The sequence below is a fragment of the Rutidosis leptorrhynchoides genome, chromosome 2 (assembly GCF_046630445.1).
Source record: "Rutidosis leptorrhynchoides isolate AG116_Rl617_1_P2 chromosome 2, CSIRO_AGI_Rlap_v1, whole genome shotgun sequence".
Classification (NCBI taxonomy): domain Eukaryota; kingdom Viridiplantae; phylum Streptophyta; class Magnoliopsida; order Asterales; family Asteraceae; genus Rutidosis; species Rutidosis leptorrhynchoides.
In genome coordinates this window covers 307,760,592-307,779,283 of record NC_092334.1, presented here as the reverse complement: position 1 = coordinate 307,779,283, position 18,692 = coordinate 307,760,592, and the positions used below count along the sequence as shown (strand labels likewise).

General features: G+C 32.6%; 1 protein-coding gene across 1 annotated transcript; it reads left to right on the top strand.

The window, feature by feature from the left end:
- The first annotated feature begins 14,094 nt into the window (after positions 1-14,094).
- Positions 14,095-14,790, top strand: LOC139888747 (uncharacterized). Its single transcript, XM_071871738.1, has one exon. The coding sequence runs from the start codon at positions 14,095-14,097 to the stop codon at positions 14,788-14,790; it is 696 nt and encodes a 231-aa protein (XP_071727839.1).
- The last annotated feature ends 3,902 nt before the right edge of the window (positions 14,791-18,692 follow it).

Here is an 18,692-nt window from a genome sequence, read left to right as displayed (position 1 = left end):
CTAATAGTGTATCCCTGACTAGTGCTCGAGAAAATAAAATTATGCATGCTTGTATATTTGATATTGCCCCTAGATAGGTTATGTTGAATCTTAAAGGTTGTTATACTAGGGATGAAATAAGGTATAAGATATGCATGTCATTGGAAAGCTAGCGAAAAATTAAGAACTTTTCATTTAGATAGCGAATGGATTCGATGAACGGTTAGAAAGTTATGAATTAAACAATTAATTTCGTAATTAAGATTGCTAATGGTAATTAGTGAACTAATTTTCTGGGTAATAAAAAGTGGTTATTTGGATTCTACTCGTCGAGTAGATGAATTTTCATATAAAGCACGTGTCGTTTCGTTGAACGGTTGTCAAGTTATGGACAGAAGAAGTTTTGTAAATGTTGATGAAATGTTGAAACGGAAACTGAAATTCTCGCTGATCTGCGTTGTTTCAGATTAAAACAAAAATACCACTGAATTCTTTGTTGTAAGGTCTAACAAACGACTCTGGCCGTTTGTCAATTCGAGTCTCGACGATTTTTCTAAAAATCGTCAAAGTTGACTGTTTGGTCACATTTTAAAATTCTAAAAAGAGTTGAAACTTTTTATTAAAAATGTCAGTTTTGTATCAGTGTCATGGTCGGCCTGATGTGTGTTTACTTTTGCCAAAAATCATGTTATATCTTTGTGGTAACGAGAATTTGAAGGCTTTGACCGTTTGTCAATCCGAGTTTCGAGGAATTTTCTAAAAATCTCCAAAGTAGGCTACTCGGTCACTTTTGTAAATTTATTAAAACTGAAAAATTAACTTTGAAACGCCGAAACCGCGTTGGCAACTACGAGTTGTCTAGGTTTAGTTTATTTCTGTAAAATTTATGCTTAATCTTTTTGGTAATGTGTAACTTTTATCTTTGGCCGTTTATCAATCGGAGTTCCGATAATTTTTCTAAAAATCGCTGAAGTGGCCGTTTAGTCATGTTTGACCGAAAAATCATTTTTGTATAAGTTATTGTATTTTTGCGTGCGACCTCGTTTTTACTTTAACCTTTGACTTTTGACCTAACTGAGCATGGGTAATATAACATGTTACTATACTGTTGAGTCAGACTCGAGCATTAGGATTGTGGTACACTTTGACTTGGCCTAAATTGTTAGACAAATATTGACCGTCATATAAATATATATAATTAATATAGGTTCGTGAATCCGAGGCCAACCTTACACTTGTTCAATGATGTTATATGTATTTTTACTACAAAATACAGTATGGTGAGTTTCATTTGCCTTTTTACCCTTTATATTTTTGGGCTGAGAATACATGCGAAATTTTTATAAATGTTTTACGAAATAGACACAAGTAATCGAAACTACATTATATGGTTGAATTATCGAAATCGAATATGCCCTTTTTATTAAGTCTGGTAATCTAAGAATTAGGGAACAGACACCCTAATTGACGCGAATCCTAAAGATAGATCTATCGGGCCCAACAAGCCCCATCCAAAGTACCGGATGTTTTAGTACTTCGAAATTTATATCATGTCCGAAGGAGGATCCCGGAATGATGGGGATATTCTTATATATGCATATTGTTAATGTCGGTTACCAGGTGTTCAATCCATATGAATGATATTTTTGTCTCTATGCATGGGACGTATATTTATGAGAAATGGAAATCTGAAATCTTGTGGTCTATTAAAATGATGGAAACGATTGTTTAAGTTAAACTAATGAACTCACCAACCTTTTGGTTGACACTTGAAAGCATGTTTATTCTCAGGTTTGAAAGAGATCTTCCGCTGTGCATTAGCTCATTTTAAAGATATTACTTGGAGTCATTCATGACATATTTCAAAAGACGTTGCATTCGAGTCGTTGAAGTTCATTAAAGATTATTATTAAGTAAATGACAGATTAGGTCATTTATAGTTTGGATATTATGAAATGGTATGCATACATGTCAACTTTCGATGTAATGAAAGATTGTCTTTTAAAAATGAATGCAATGTTTGTAAAATGTATCATTTAGAGGTCAAGTACCTCGCGATGTAATCATATGTTATTGTATTCGTCCCTATGGATTGGGTCGGGTCGTCTCATGTGGTATCAGAGCGGTGGTCTTAGCGAACCAGGTCTTGCATTAGTGTGTCTTACTGTTAGTTGTTAAGATGCATTAGTGAGTCTGGACTTCGACCGTGTCTGTATGTCAAAAGTTTTGCTTATCATTTTGTGTCGGAAATCATCTACTTATCATCCTTAGGAAATTATCTGCTTATCATCTTAAGTCTAGACGCGTTTTCCTGCATTTATTGCATAACAACGTATAAACGAAATTCACATCTTAGCATATCTACTAATTAATATCTTAGCGTATTTATTATTGTGAACTTTGACTAACATCTTTCAAAGATTCTCCGAAATCTATGGGATTTTGGTATTATATATACATATGTAAATTATGTATTGAGGAATACCAAATCTAAATTCTAAAATCTATTTTATACCAAAATTCTTTCTCTGATCATACGAGATGGATTCCGCATCTAGTTCGAACTCCTCAGATTTCGACAGCTATGTCGATATGGATTTCCATTCGAGCTCCGAAAATAGTGTGACCGGAATGGATCAACCAATCAGTCATCATCTATTCTGGATGAAATGGGGATGGGTTCGTAGCCTCCTCAATTATTGGAGACAAGAAGAAGGTGATCCTTTCCATCCACCAAATTGCCCTATTGGCGATGAACCTGAAGCACTTACCGGCGAACCTGCTCGTGAAACCATTTTCTCTCTCATTTCCAGAGTATCTCGTCACGATTATATATTACATCAAATTCTAAATTTTATTTACCCGCTTGTCCCAACCGACAATCATCCCGGTATACTAGCAGAAGTTAACGAACTTCGTGCTCGCGTGACAGCTTTAGAGCTTATGGTGCAAGGATTACAAACACCATCAGCAGCACCAGCAGCATAATCAGTACCGCCAGTAACATCAACATCGCAAACCTCAATACCCTAAGCACCAGCAGCATCACTGGCATCAACAGCACCACCATCATCAACAGAATCATTACCACCACCAACAATCACATCCGCATCACACACCTCAATATCCTAATCTGTATATCGGATATCAACGTCACGCGCACCAAAGATACCAAGGAGTACCAACAACAACAAATGATGAAGTATTGATTCATAACTTCATCGGAGAATCATCCTGCAGTGATTAGGTAATCTCTAAAGACTTAGAGATTATCTATTTCAGCCTTAACCTTAGATCAGATAAGTAGACAAAGATGATAGAGAGAAGAATCAAAACCCTGACAAAAATGGTGCGTAAAAGTTAGACCTGTTTTACCAACAGCTTCAACAGTACTCTTAGCCTCACCAACAGTGTTGTCAACATCGTTAGAATCGTCAGTACCTCTAACATCACAAGCCCCGCCAGTTCAAGAAATCACTGTGGAAACCATTACGAATTAATAACGAGTATATTGTAACAACGAGTTATGAAGTATTAACTCAGTTCCTCCGAAGAATTTATATGTATATCCTATATATATAAAATTTTTAACCATAATAAATCTTTCTGTACTAAGCTATTATGTATGGAATTTAACTATCCGGTTAATTCATATTACTAATATGCTATGATGTACATTCTTCGTTAACAATTTAATCATTGTTAACCACAATCTCTGCTTCAACTCAATTAATTTTATTTCATAATAAATCAAGTGTATCATTCAATAACATGTTTGATTATACACTTTCATCTTCGATATACCCGAAATTTACAGGAAAACAATATTCGTATCTTGCGAAGTTAGCAAGAGTTCTATGAGCATCAGCAGGATTCACTAAGGAAATACATATAAATATTGAAGCATTGATTACATTAGTGAAATACTCCGCAAAGATTATGTAATCTCTAATGTTTTAGAGAAAATTCATTTCTAATTCAATCCGAAAATCAAATGAGCTTAGTATGATATTAACTCATTGAATCTGTACTACATCTGAAGAAAATATACCCGCATATATTTTCATAAAGATTGTAATGAGAATTCTTGTTCAAAATATTATTTGTGAAATTTTTTAACGGGTAGGTAATACCCGAGAGATATATAAAATCACAATTAATATGTTACATTCTTCAATTCTGATTCAATAATCATCAACTAAACCAATATACATTCTTCTATAGAAATCAAAACAACCATACTCATTCGAACCTAATTACATATTCTGATTTTGGGAATTTCAGAATTCAACTCGAGATACAACCAAAATCATCACTCTTAGATCTTTACAATTTTCAAAGCTATACTTTGACTTCAAAACTGTGATAGGACATCACTTTTAATCGTAACACACAAGATGGATATGAAAAATCATTCGGGATTTAGGACGATTTCATCATTTGGATATTGACTATGACAATCTGCAATTAAATCCCTTCGAAATTCTAGAAGACACATCAAATAATAAACAATTGAGATGATGATCCAACCACACGTTACCCGAAATTTTGTACCTGAAAAACTCTCGAAACCAAAGTCATAATCTAACATGTACCTGCATCGAATTCTTCTATCAAAAACAACATTTAGATTCCTTTTCAAAGTAGTCAATTTTGTCACAGCTCCAGCAAGTCAACTTCGATTTTTCAGTCGGACCAGTCTTATTATAACCCTGTTAGATAAGTTGCCCTTTCGTCATTATTACAGGGGAACCTTTCATATTCCACCATATTACCACCAGCGTTTAATCATCTAAAACACGATTCTTCTGAACCCATCTCGAATTGATAACCAGTGATTCAGATATTATAGCATTAAATGCAGAGGAAACATAAACATGGTAGACGATCTAAATGGTCAAAAGTTTGATGATAAAAGATAGTAAGTTGGTAAAGCTCAGAAAAAGAAAAGATTTGGTACTGAAAAACGAATTGAGCAAAGTATGAAGGAAGCAGTGGACAAATCACAAGGACTAAATCTGCCTTCAAAGAATCCAAATGATTCAGTGCCTGCTGAACTCGTTAGCATACACCTTACTTCTTATTCTAAACCTTCACAGACATATATTCTTCATCATCATCTCACCTTAAATATTATAAGATATCTTCGTATCTTTCATTATACATATTCTCCATATTTCTGGAGATATTATCACAACGATTCTTATCTGAGATCATTTATCTCTCCGTAATACCTGCAACATAAAAGAAACTGTGTTAGTTTCTAAATTTTGAAAAATTCAAATATGAATGTTTTGAAGTAGTGTTGGGAACTGATGCATGGGTTAGTATAATATAATGACACTTGATCAACGTCATTATATTACGGTAATTCATGCTAAGTTTCTAATGGACGTGATGATTCACAGAATATACCGTCATCATGTACCATTTACACGACTCTTACATTCTACTTAATCTCTAAATTTATCAATAAAATATTTCTTGATGATTCGGTCTTTTTCGGGGTATTCTGGTAATTTAACAAATCAGGATTTACCATTGCCCTTTCCTTCTTAGAACAATTACTATATTCCTTCTGAAATCCATACATACGAATTCCGGACCATTACGAGAGCTATTTAATCGCAAGAAGAAGAAACGAAAGGACAAAGCTCCGAAATAGAAATTCGGGGTATAAACCGCAGCAAATGGAAGAGAGCATTAACTATGGATGACGATGACTATAGAAGACAGAAGCAGGGACATCGAAATATAAGGGAAGGTGTAAAATCTAACAACAACCGGAAATTACAACCCGTATATATCGATGCATATAGCAATGTAAAGACATGGGAGAACTAGAAACACTATAAACCCAAGAGTATAGTAAAAGTAAATAGATTCTTCTGGTGGCAGATTAAAAAGAAGAATGACAGATATGCAAGTTAAGAGGATATCAAGGATCAGGATAGGATGGAGCATATTAACGAATACTTTAAAGAAAGAATTGAGAAAGAAAGAATAGAAGGTGTGAGTTGTAAGGAAATGGAGAGGGTGGATTTATAGGAAAATTTTCGACAGAACAATCGAAGCAGATTATCGTGTTTGATCAAAGAAGATCTGAATCTCCTTAATTACCGAAGAATCAAATCTTATTATGAAGATTTCTTCTAAATTCCTTAAATTACGGAAAGCAATCTTGAACACGCCGCCGGTTAAGTCAAACCTGCATTTATTCATTTTTCACACTTTTGCGATAGCTTCACTTATACTCTTCGCATAATCAAATTGGGTTATCTATATCACTCGATGATGATAAAACTCTATGTATCAGTTTACATTCGTCATAATAACATTCTTACTGTTAGCCATGACGACCTCTATCAAATTTCGGGACGAAATTTCTTTTAACGGGTAGGTAATGTGATGACCCGGAAATTTCCGATCAAATTTAAACTTTAATCTTTATATGTTCCCGACACGATGAGCAAAATTATGTAATGTTGAGTCTCGAATGTTTTGAAAACTATATTCATATAATCAATTACCCTTTGACCATGCCTAGCGATTCACGAACAATTATATATACATATACATATGTGTGTTTATTAAATTGAGATATATTATATAAAACCTAGAACGGATTAGTGGATATGATTATAAGCTATGAGATCTATTTTATGAACCTGGAAATACTATCAAGGTATTGAATAGATAATACTTTACATGAATGTATTTGTTCGATGTAAGTTTATCGACGAGATTATAAGGTAATATCAAATGATTGAATTATCGGATACATTGAACTATGATTATGAGTCTCTGTTATAAGGTCCACTTTGAATTAGGAAACCCTTACTTTTTAACGTTATTCGGAATAAATGGTAAAGTGATTTACAAGTAAGAACAAAGTATCACTTATTGGGAGTTAGACAAAAGTTAGTGGAGAATCGAATTTTGTAATACTCGATTTATCATATAGAAGGAATAATTAGGATAAGATTCGTTGACTAGATAAACCCATTTGATATGTTATATTAAGATATATTATTTAGAAAGTTAAGAAAATTAAACTAAACATTTACGCATAAAAGAATGAAATCAAATTAAGTTTTAAAGCATAAATGTTATAGGATTTTCGATTTGGTAAGGGATCTTAAATTATATAATTAGTTTTGAAAGGATAACTAGTATGTTATTAGATAAATATTTTAAAAATATGTATAAGATTATAAATTTTAATTTAAATTAGTCATAAAACGTTTTGATATTAAACTAATATTAATAAATAGGCTTTGATAAATAACAAGATTATGAATTATAAAAGTAAATGACCAAAGCACTCAAAAGATTAAGTTACACTTTGAATGAGTTAGTTTTTAATTAATTTAAGTCTAGTTATTAATAAAGGTACGTGTCACAAAATGTTTAATTTTAAATAAAATATTTTGACAAACAACGAGACTTTAATTTATAGAAGGAAATGACCACAACACTCAATTTTATAAGTTATATTTTTATAAAGGTAATTTATTGTTGAGTAAGTCTAATTTTTTGTAAAAGGTACACGTCACGTAACGTAAAAGGCTAGTTTTCTAAACGAACGAAAGTGCGCCCGAAAAACCGAAAGTGGTACATGAGTCGTGAGACCACGACCGTGTCATTTTTGTAAAAATTATATTTTTACCATGAACGTAAATATAATATAATATTTAATTAATTCTAAAGATTAAATATATTAAATATTAAATAATATTAAATCTATATATATAAGTTAATTTTGACGATTCATATGCATGAATGTAAAGTTAGGCATTTTTTGGAAGATTCATGTATGCCACAAAGCGGTTGCCTTTTTTTCTTCATCACTCCGAAATTTCGGAGTTAATGGGTCCCAGAAAACATTCTATATATCTCGAACACGTTTTGGTAAATTTCACAATTCATATATCCATTTATCTCCCTGATTACTCCGCAATATTTAATTAATTTAATATTTTATTTATTATTAAAGATTATTATTATTAATCTATTTATATTAATATTGGTAGTAATATTATTAGTATTATACATAAAATATTACGACGAGGTCATGAGCGGGTCATTTCAAGACAAGTTTTATGAGTAGGATGGGGCTAAGGAAATTATGGGTTATGACTATGGAGGTGATGGGTATGGTTCATGGGTATGCCCGTGAGGTCAATTTGGTAGTTATCATCTCCGTTGCGTCTACGTACCTTTCCTGCAATATTGAACCTCAATATTGATACGTGAGTGCTCATAATTTAATTTTTACATACTAATAGTGTATCCCTGACTAGTGCTCGAGAAAATAAAATTATGCATGCTTGTATATTTGATATTGCCCCTAGATAGGTTATGTTGAATCTTAAAGGTTGTTATACTAGGGATGAAATAAGGTATAAGATATGCATGTCATTGGAAAGCTAGCGAAAAATTAAGAACTTTTCATTTAGATAGCGAATGGATTCGATGAACGGTTAGAAAGTTATGAATTAAACAATTAATTTCGTAATTAAGATTGCTAATGGTAATTAGTGAACTAATTTTCTGGGTAATAAAAAGTGGTTATTTGGATTCTACTCGTCGAGTAGATGAATTTTCATATAAAGCACGTGTCGTTTCGTTGAACGGTTGTCAAGTTATGGACAGAAGAAGTTTTGTAAATGTTGATGAAATGTTGAAACGGAAACTGAAATTCTCGCTGATCTGCGTTGTTTCAGATTAAAACAAAAATACCACTGAATTCTTTGTTGTAAGGTCTAACAAACGACTCTGGCCGTTTGTCAATTCGAGTCTCGACGATTTTTCTAAAAATCGTCAAAGTTGACTGTTTGGTCACATTTTAAAATTCTAAAAAGAGTTGAAACTTTTTATTAAAAATGTCAGTTTTGTATCAGTGTCATGGTCGGCCTGATGTGTGTTTACTTTTGCCAAAAATCATGTTATATCTTTGTGGTAACGAGAATTTGAAGGCTTTGACCGTTTGTCAATCCGAGTTTCGAGGAATTTTCTAAAAATCTCCAAAGTAGGCTACTCGGTCACTTTTGTAAATTTATTAAAACTGAAAAATTAACTTTGAAACGCCGAAACCGCGTTGGCAACTACGAGTTGTCTAGGTTTAGTTTATTTCTGTAAAATTTATGCTTAATCTTTTTGGTAATGTGTAACTTTTATCTTTGGCCGTTTATCAATCGGAGTTCCGATAATTTTTCTAAAAATCGCTGAAGTGGCCGTTTAGTCATGTTTGACCGAAAAATCATTTTTGTATAAGTTATTGTATTTTTGCGTGCGACCTCGTTTTTACTTTAACCTTTGACTTTTGACCTAACTGAGCATGGGTAATATAACATGTTACTATACTGTTGAGTCAGACTCGAGCATTAGGATTGTGGTACACTTTGACTTGGCCTAAATTGTTAGACAAATATTGACCGTCATATAAATATATATAATTAATATAGGTTCGTGAATCCGAGGCCAACCTTACACTTGTTCAATGATGTTATATGTATTTTTACTACAAAATACAGTATGGTGAGTTTCATTTGCCTTTTTACCCTTTATATTTTTGGGCTGAGAATACATGCGAAATTTTTATAAATGTTTTACGAAATAGACACAAGTAACCGAAACTACATTATATGGTTGAATTATCGAAATCGAATATGCCCTTTTTATTAAGTCTGGTAATCTAAGAATTAGGGAACAGACACCCTAATTGACGCGAATCCTAAAGATAGATCTATCGGGCCCAACAAGCCCCATCCAAAGTACCGGATGTTTTAGTACTTCGAAATTTATATCATGTCCGAAGGAGGATCCCGGAATGATGGGGATATTCTTATATATGCATATTGTTAATGTCGGTTACCAGGTGTTCAATCCATATGAATGATATTTTTGTCTCTATGCATGGGACGTATATTTATGAGAAATGGAAATCTGAAATCTTGTGGTCTATTAAAATGATGGAAACGATTGTTTAAGTTAAACTAATGAACTCACCAACCTTTTGGTTGACACTTGAAAGCATGTTTATTCTCAGGTTTGAAAGAGATCTTCCGCTGTGCATTAGCTCATTTTAAAGATATTACTTGGAGTCATTCATGACATATTTCAAAAGACGTTGCATTCGAGTCGTTGAAGTTCATTAAAGATTATTATTAAGTAAATGACAGATTAGGTCATTTATAGTTTGGATATTATGAAATGGTATGCATACATGTCAACTTTCGATGTAATGAAAGATTGTCTTTTAAAAATGAATGCAATGTTTGTAAAATGTATCATTTAGAGGTCAAGTACCTCGCGATGTAATCATATGTTATTGTATTCGTCCCTATGGATTGGGTCGGGTCGTCTCAGTTGTCATCCAGACCAGCTGTAGGTTGACGAAAAATCTAGAAAAGTCATCACTAAAATCAGCAGGAAATCCATGGACCTCAGCATCAAACAGGGTCGCCAAGTGGTCAGACTTATCCTAACCATGAGAGGATTAGTCTCATAAAATGGGGAGGACACCGTGCAAATTAGCTGGATAAGCCTATGAATCAGATCTCCGAAAAGGATAATCTCCTTAAAAATCAAAAATCAGCTTTTAAGACTGATATTACTCAATCCTTGAGATTGACCTTAAAGATTGAGAATTACAAACTCATGAAATTCGATGATATCTAAACTCGAGCTTGAATGAGAAAATATTTTGATCAAAATTACAAACCGATTTGTTTTCTGAAAACCCTATTTTCAATGCGTTCATTACCATTGAACGTAAAATCCTAGGAATTCACCTGGAATTCATTAGGTCACCTGAACCAAATCGGGTGTCAACCGTAACAACGGTGGTTGCATAGCATAATCAAAGACAGGACCTTGTGCCAGACCGGAAAATTATAAGGGTGAGCTTTACTATTGCTCCTACCAAGGATAGTAATTGCATCCGACACGTTATAGACCATAATTAAAAGCATGTCAGGGGACATTGCCATAACAATTGCTTGTTCAACGCTTTCCTTTACAACCGGACGGTAGTTTACCAAAAGGTAATATACGGAGCAAGTATACTGGACGTGTTGCTTTCCTAATACACGGTTAGCAAGTGGGTGACACAAAACCGCAAGTTTTGAGCTAAAATTTTCAAATATGAAACCCACCAAACCCACAAAAAGATTTTGCAAACACCGGTGAAGGGTTATCCCAGAAAACTTATCTAGGGTAAAAGCTAGATTTAATTTTCAAAATATTAAATGTTTTCATAAAGATCCAATTTCATAAAGGATCTAAATTTTCATAGTCATGTAGGACTGTAAACCACATCGTTACTACCATTGTTTATACCATCGTATAGAAATCACTGATGTACAAAGTGTGAAGAATAAAGAAGTGATTCTAGTATTTTTATTTCAAGACTATATTGCTTGAGGACAAGCAACGCTCAAGTGTGGAAATATTTGATAATGCTAAAAATGAACATATATTTCATAGAATTATCCCTCAAGAAAGACAAGCTTTTAGTTGCAACTGTTCTATTTACAAGTGATATTCGTTTAAATAATAAAAGGTGAAGACAAAAGACAGATTCGATAAATTGAAGACGCAAACGACCAAAAAGCTCAAAAGTACAAAATACAATCAAAGTGGTTCCAATTATTGATGAGAAACGTCTCGAAATTATAAGAGTACAAGATGCGAAACGCAAAATACAAGATATTAAATTGTACGCAAGGACGTTCGAAAATCCGGAACCGGGACCAAAGTCAACTCTCAACGCTCGACGCGACGGACCAAAAATTTCAAGTCAACTATGCATAAGAATAAAATAATATATATAATTAATTATATATATTATTATATAATATAATTTTACGCAGCCCACGTTTTGGATCTAACATGTGAGCTGTTTTCAGACTTCCGCACTCGCGGTACTTTTGTGAAGGAAACCTCAGCACTCGCGGAACTCTACAGTGCAACGTGGGCCTATAAAAGCCATCGAATTCTGCACGAATTTTACATCTTTTTCCTTTTAATCTCTCACTCGTATATATATTTATATTTATATTATAATTTTAATTTTAATTTTAATTTCTAATAATAAGGGTATGTTAGCGAATGTTGTAAGGGTGTAAGTCAAATTTATGTCCGTGTAACACTACGCTATTTTTAATCACTATAAGTTATGGTTAATGTTATTTTTATATTAATGTCTCGTAGCTAAGTTATTATTATGCTAATTTAAGGCCGAAGTAATCATAATGTTAGACTAAATACTAAAATTGGGTAATTAGGCTTTGTACCATAATTGGGGTTTGGACAAAAGAACGACACTTATGGAAATTAGACTATGGGATATTAATGGGTTTTATATTAACTAAACGACACCTCGTTAATTTAATATATAGACTTATAATTTGACGTATTTATATATAACCACATACGCTTGACTGGGTACGGTGGGCGGGATATCTATAAATACCAATAATTGTTCATTTTACCGGACAGGGAATTGGATTAATAGTTAATAGACTTGTTGAAACAGGGGTGGATTACATTCAAGGGTAATTGGTGTAATTGTTAACAAAGTAGTAAAACCTTGGTCTACACGCAGTCGATAACCTGGTGTATTCATTAAACAAAGTATTAAGACCTTGTTACAATTCGAATCCCCAATTAGTTGGAATATTTGACTTCGGGAATAAGAATAATTTGACGAAGACTTTCGCACTTTATATTTATGACTGATGGACTATTATGGACAAATCCGTATGGACATATCAAATAATCCATGACAAAGGACAATTAACCCATGGGAATAAACTAAAAACAACACGTCAAACATCATGATTACGGAAGTTTAAATAAGCATAATTCCTTTATTTTATATTTAATTGCACTTTTAATTATCGCACTTTTATTTATTGTCATTGTATTTAATTACACTTTTAATTATCGTACTCTTTAATTGTCATATTTTTTATTTATCGCATTTTTATTTATCGCAATTTCATTATCGTTATTTACTTTACTCTTTAAATTAAGTTGTATTTATTTTTAGTATTTTACATTAGGTTTTAATTGCAACTAAAGTTTTAAAATCGATAAACCGGTTATTAAACGGTAAAAACCCCCTTTTATAATAATAATAATACTACTTATATATATATATATATATATATATATATATATATATATATATATATATATATATATACATATATATATATATATATATATATATATATATATATATATATATATATATATATATATATATATTTATACAAGTATAGTTTTTAAAAAATATAGCGTTAAACTTGGCTAGTTCCCTGTGGACGAACCGGACTTACTAAAAACTACACTACTGTACGATTAGGTACACTGCCTATAAGTGTTGTAGCAAGGTTTAGGTATATCCACTCTATAAACAAATAAATAACTTGTGTAAAATTGTATCGTATTTAATAGTATTTCGTTGTAAAAATAATACTATTTCCTAGTACACCTCGCACACATCACACGCAGACAAACTCCGCTTTATACAAGCCTGACGAACAATCTAGAATTGATCAGTTTGTTGAAATGATTCTGCCTGAATACCGATCAATGGTGAGATTAGCAACAACCTTGCCTCAAGCGTTTGCTATGGCAAGAATGGTGGAAGGAGATGTCAAAGCCACCAAGAGTAAACAGAGAGAGCAGGTGTCGCAACCAAAACAAGCGACAAGCCAGACGAGCCAAATGAGTAGTAAATCTAGAAGATCTCATGGTAACCAATAAAGAGGTAGGGTTACTCAAATCAGTGGTAGTAATTTGAGTCAGAAAACGTGGTGCAATGTGTGTAGGTCAACACACGCTGGACCCTGTACAGAGTCGACAAAAAGGTGTATAAGGTGTGGAGCGATGGGTCATGATGTTCAAGTTTGTTCATTTCGAGAAAATGTTTGTTGGAATTGCAAAAAATCGGGTCATCGATCAGCTGATTGTCCTTCTACAAGGGGATCGAGCTCTGGGGTAGGGGCCAGAGAAAGAACAATGCCAGTCGGAGGATCATCTGCTTCTTCATCGGGACAGAAGCGAAAGAATCCTCCACCACCTGAAGCAAGAGCCTTTTAAATGTTGACTGATATAGCTACTGAAACCGACGATGCGATTACCGGTATGTTTCTGATAAATTCTTCGCCGGCTCGTGTGTTATTTGATTGTGGAGAAAATCGCTCTTTTATGTCTGTTACACTATGTGATAAGTTGAAATTGCCTATCGACGTATTATCTGAACCTTTAAGAATAGAAGTGGGTGATGGTAGACCGGTTCCAGTCACAACCTCTATGTCTGGAGTAACCATTGAAATATATGGGAATGAATTCCCTATGACTTGTCTTGTTCTGCCTATACCAAGCTTTGATGTCGTATTAGGTATGGATTGGTTAGGCCGCCATAAGGCAAGTATAAAATTTGATAAGAAAATAATTCATTTTCCTTTGGCCGATGGGACTCATGCTGTGGTCCGAGGTGTACGGGGCGGGTTTAATTTTCCATTAATTTCGATGATGAAAGCTAAGAAATCGTTAACCAAGGGGTGTGATTCATTTCTAGCATATGTGATCGATGCAAAGAAAGGGAAGAAATCCGTGTCAGATATCCCGATAGTGTCTGAATTCCCAGAAGTCTTCCCAGATGAATTGTCGGGTTTACCGCCAGTTAGGGAAGTAGATTATAAAATCAAGTTGTTGCCAGGATCCACACCAGTTGTTAAAGCTCCGTATCGATTAGCACCGTCCGAGATTCGTGATATGATGTCGCAAATTTAGGAGTTGCTAGATAGTGGGTTTATTCGGCCAAGTTCTTTGCCATGGGGTTCTCCAGTGTTGTTCATGAAGAAGAAAGATGAAACTCTCCGTATGTGCATTGATTACCGAGAACTAAATAAAAGAACGGTGAAGAACAAGTACCCGTTGCCGAGACTTGATGATCTGTTTGATCAGCTACAAGGTGTAGTGACACGAACTTTTCTGAACCTTTCTATGATTATATGTTTAATGAAAACTATATTTACATGATTAAATGTTTCCAACATGTTAAGCAATCAAACTTGTTAAGACTTGGTTAATTGAAACGGAAATTTTGTAAACGTCTGATTACCCAGTTTGACCAATGATTCACGAACGCTATAAGTTGTATATGACATGATGATACATAAATGAATAAATATATATGTTTAACATGATATAATGATCATCAAGTATCTCATTAAAAATAGTAACAATAAGTTATATACTTAAAAAGGAGACTATTGACGTATGAAACTCGAAACGATACATATAACGATTATCGTTATAACCACGTCTTACTAAATATATATGAAGCATATTAATACATTGTTATATTATATATAACATGATAATATGATAATTAAATATATCATTTAGTGTATTAACAATGAACTACATAAGTAAAAACAAGACTACTAACTTAAGGATTTCGAAACGGGACATATATGTAACGAGTATCGTTGTAACGACATTTAAATGTATATATCATATTAAGATATATTAATATATCATAATATCATGATAATATAATAATTTAAAATCTCATTTGATATTATAAACTTTGGGTTAACAACATTTAACAAGATTGTTAACCTAAAGGTCTCAAAACAACACTTACATGTAACGACTAACGATGACTTAACGACTCAGTTAAAATGTATATACATGTAGTGTTTTAATATGTATTCATACACTTTTGAAAGACTTCAAGACACTTATCAAAATACTTCTACTTAACAAAAATGCTTACAATTACATCCTCGTTCAGTTTCATCAACAATTCTACTCGTATGCACCCGTATTCATACTCGTACAATACACAGCTTTTAGATGTATGTACTATTGGTATATACACTCCAATGATCAGCTCTTAGCAGCCCATGTGAGTCACCTAACACATGTGGGAACCATCATTTGGCAACTAGCATGAAATATCTCATAAAATTACAAAAATATGAGTAATCATTCATGACTTATTTACATGAAAACAAAATTACATATCCTTTATATCTAATCCATACACCAACGACCAAAAACACCTACAAACACTTTCATTCTTCAATTTTCTTCATCTAATTGATCTCTATCAAGTTCTAACTTCAAGTTCTAAGTGTTCTTCATAAATTCTACAAGTTCTAGTTACATAAAATCAAGAATACTTTCAAGTTTGCTAGCTCACTTCCAATCTTGTAAGGTGATCATCCAACCTCAAGAAATCTTTGTTTCTTATAGTAGGTTATCATTATAATACAAGGTAATAATCATATTCAAACTTTGGTTCAATTTTTATAACTATAACAATCTTATTTCAAGTGATGATCTTACTTGAACTTGTTTTCATGTCATGATTCTGCTTCAAGAACTTCGAGCCATCCAAGGATCCATTGAAGCTAGATCCATTTTTTTATTTTCTAGTAAGTTTATCCAAGGAACTTAAGGTAGTAATGATGTTCATAACATCATTCAATTCATACATAAAAAGCTATCATATTCGAAGTGGTAAATTAGTAATCACTAGAACATAGTTTAGTTAATTCTAAACTTGTTCGCAAATAAAGCTAATCCTTCTAACTACACTTTTAAAATGAACTATACACATGATCTATATCTATATGATATACTAACTTAATGATTTAAAACCCGAAAACACGATAAACACCATAATACCGGATTTACGCCGTCGTAGTTACAACCGGGGGCTGTTTTGGTTTGGATAATTAAAAACTATGAAAATCTTTGACTTAAAAGCTATACTTCTGGGAAAATGATTTTTCTTATGAACATGAAACCATATCCAAAAATCATGGTTAAACTCAAAGTGAAAGTACGTTTTTCAAAACAGTCATCAAGATGTCGTTCTTTCGACGGAAATTACTACCTCTTTCAAAAACAACTTGTAACTTGTATTTCTGGGTATAAACCTATACCTTTTCTGTTTTGTTTCATAAAGTTAAGTTTAATACGAAACCGTGGCCACTTAAATCACTCAAAACGGATTAGAAACAAAGAAATGGCGAGCAAAACAAAATTGGTAAAAACTACTCATTTTAGCTACGTGAAAATTGGTAACAAATCTATTCCAACCATAACTTAATCAACTTGTATTGTATATTATGTAATCTTGAGATACCATAGACATGTATACAATGTTTCGACCTATCATGTCGATAAATCTATATATATTTCGGAACAACCATAGACACTCTATATGTGAATGTTGGAGTTAGCTATACAGGGTTGAGGTTGATTCCAAAATATATATAGTTTGAGTTATGATCAATACTGAGATATGTATACACTGGGTCGTGGATTGATTCAAGATAATATATATCGATTTATTTCTGTACATCTAACTGTGGACAACTAGTTGTAGGTTACTAACGAGGACAGCCGACTTAATAAACTTAAAACATCAAAATGTATTAAAAGTGTTGTAAATATATTTTGAACATACTTTGATATATTTGTACATATTTGTTATAGATTCGTGAATCGACCAGTGGCCAAGTCTTACTTCCCGACGAAGTAAAAAAAATAATCTGTGAAAGTGAGTTATAGTCCCACTTTTAAAATCTAATATTTTTAGGATGAGAATACATGCAGGTTTTATAAATGATTTACAAAATAGACACAAGTACGTGAAACTACATTCTATGGTTGAATTATCGAAATCGAATATGCCCCTTTTTATTAAGTCTGGTAATCTAAGAATTAGGGAACAGACACCCTAATTGACGCGAATCCTAAAGATAGATCTATTGGGCCTAACAAACCCCATCCAAAGTACCAGATGCTTTAGTACTTCGAAATTTATATCATATCCGAAGGGTGTCCCGGAATGATGGGGATATTCTTAAATATGCATCTTGTTAATGTCGGTTACCAGATGTTCACCATATGAATGATTTTTATCTCTATGTATGGCATGTGTATTGAAATATGAAATCTTGTGGTCTATTATTATGATTTGATAATATATAGGTTAAACCTATAACTCACCAACATTTTTGTTGACGTTTTAAGCATGTTTATTCTTAGGTGATTATCAAGAGCTTCCGCTGTCGCATACTTAAATAAGGACGAGATTTGGAGTCCATGCTTGTATGATATTGTGTAAAAACTGCATTCAAGAAACTTATTTCGTTGTAACATATTTGTATTGTAAACCATTATGTAATGGTCGCGTGTAAACAGGATATTTTAGATTATCATTATTTGATAATCTACGTAATGTTTTTAAAACCTTTATTGATAAAATAAAGGTTATGGTTGTTTTAAAAATGAATGCAGTCTTTGAAAAAAGTCTCATATAGAGGTCAAAACCTCGCAACGAAATCAATTAATATGGAACGTTTATAATCAATATGAACGGGACATTTCAGTTGTATCCGAGCGTTGGTCTTAGAGAACCAGAATTTTGCATTAGTGTATCTTATCGAGTTTGTTAGGATGCATTAGTGAGTCATATATATATATATATATATATATATATATATATATATATATATATATATATATATATATATATATATATATATATATATATATATATATATATATATATATATATATAGTGTTTACTTGAAAAATGATTGCTTAACAAATTTTGTTGGAAACTATATATTTTTAACATGTGAATATTATGTGATATATTAATCTCT

Bases quoted from the DNA above. Each gene is read 5' to 3' on its own strand.
- LOC139888747 (XM_071871738.1), top strand. From the start codon at position 14,095: ATGTTGACTGATATAGCTACTGAAACCGACGATGCGATTACCGGTATG.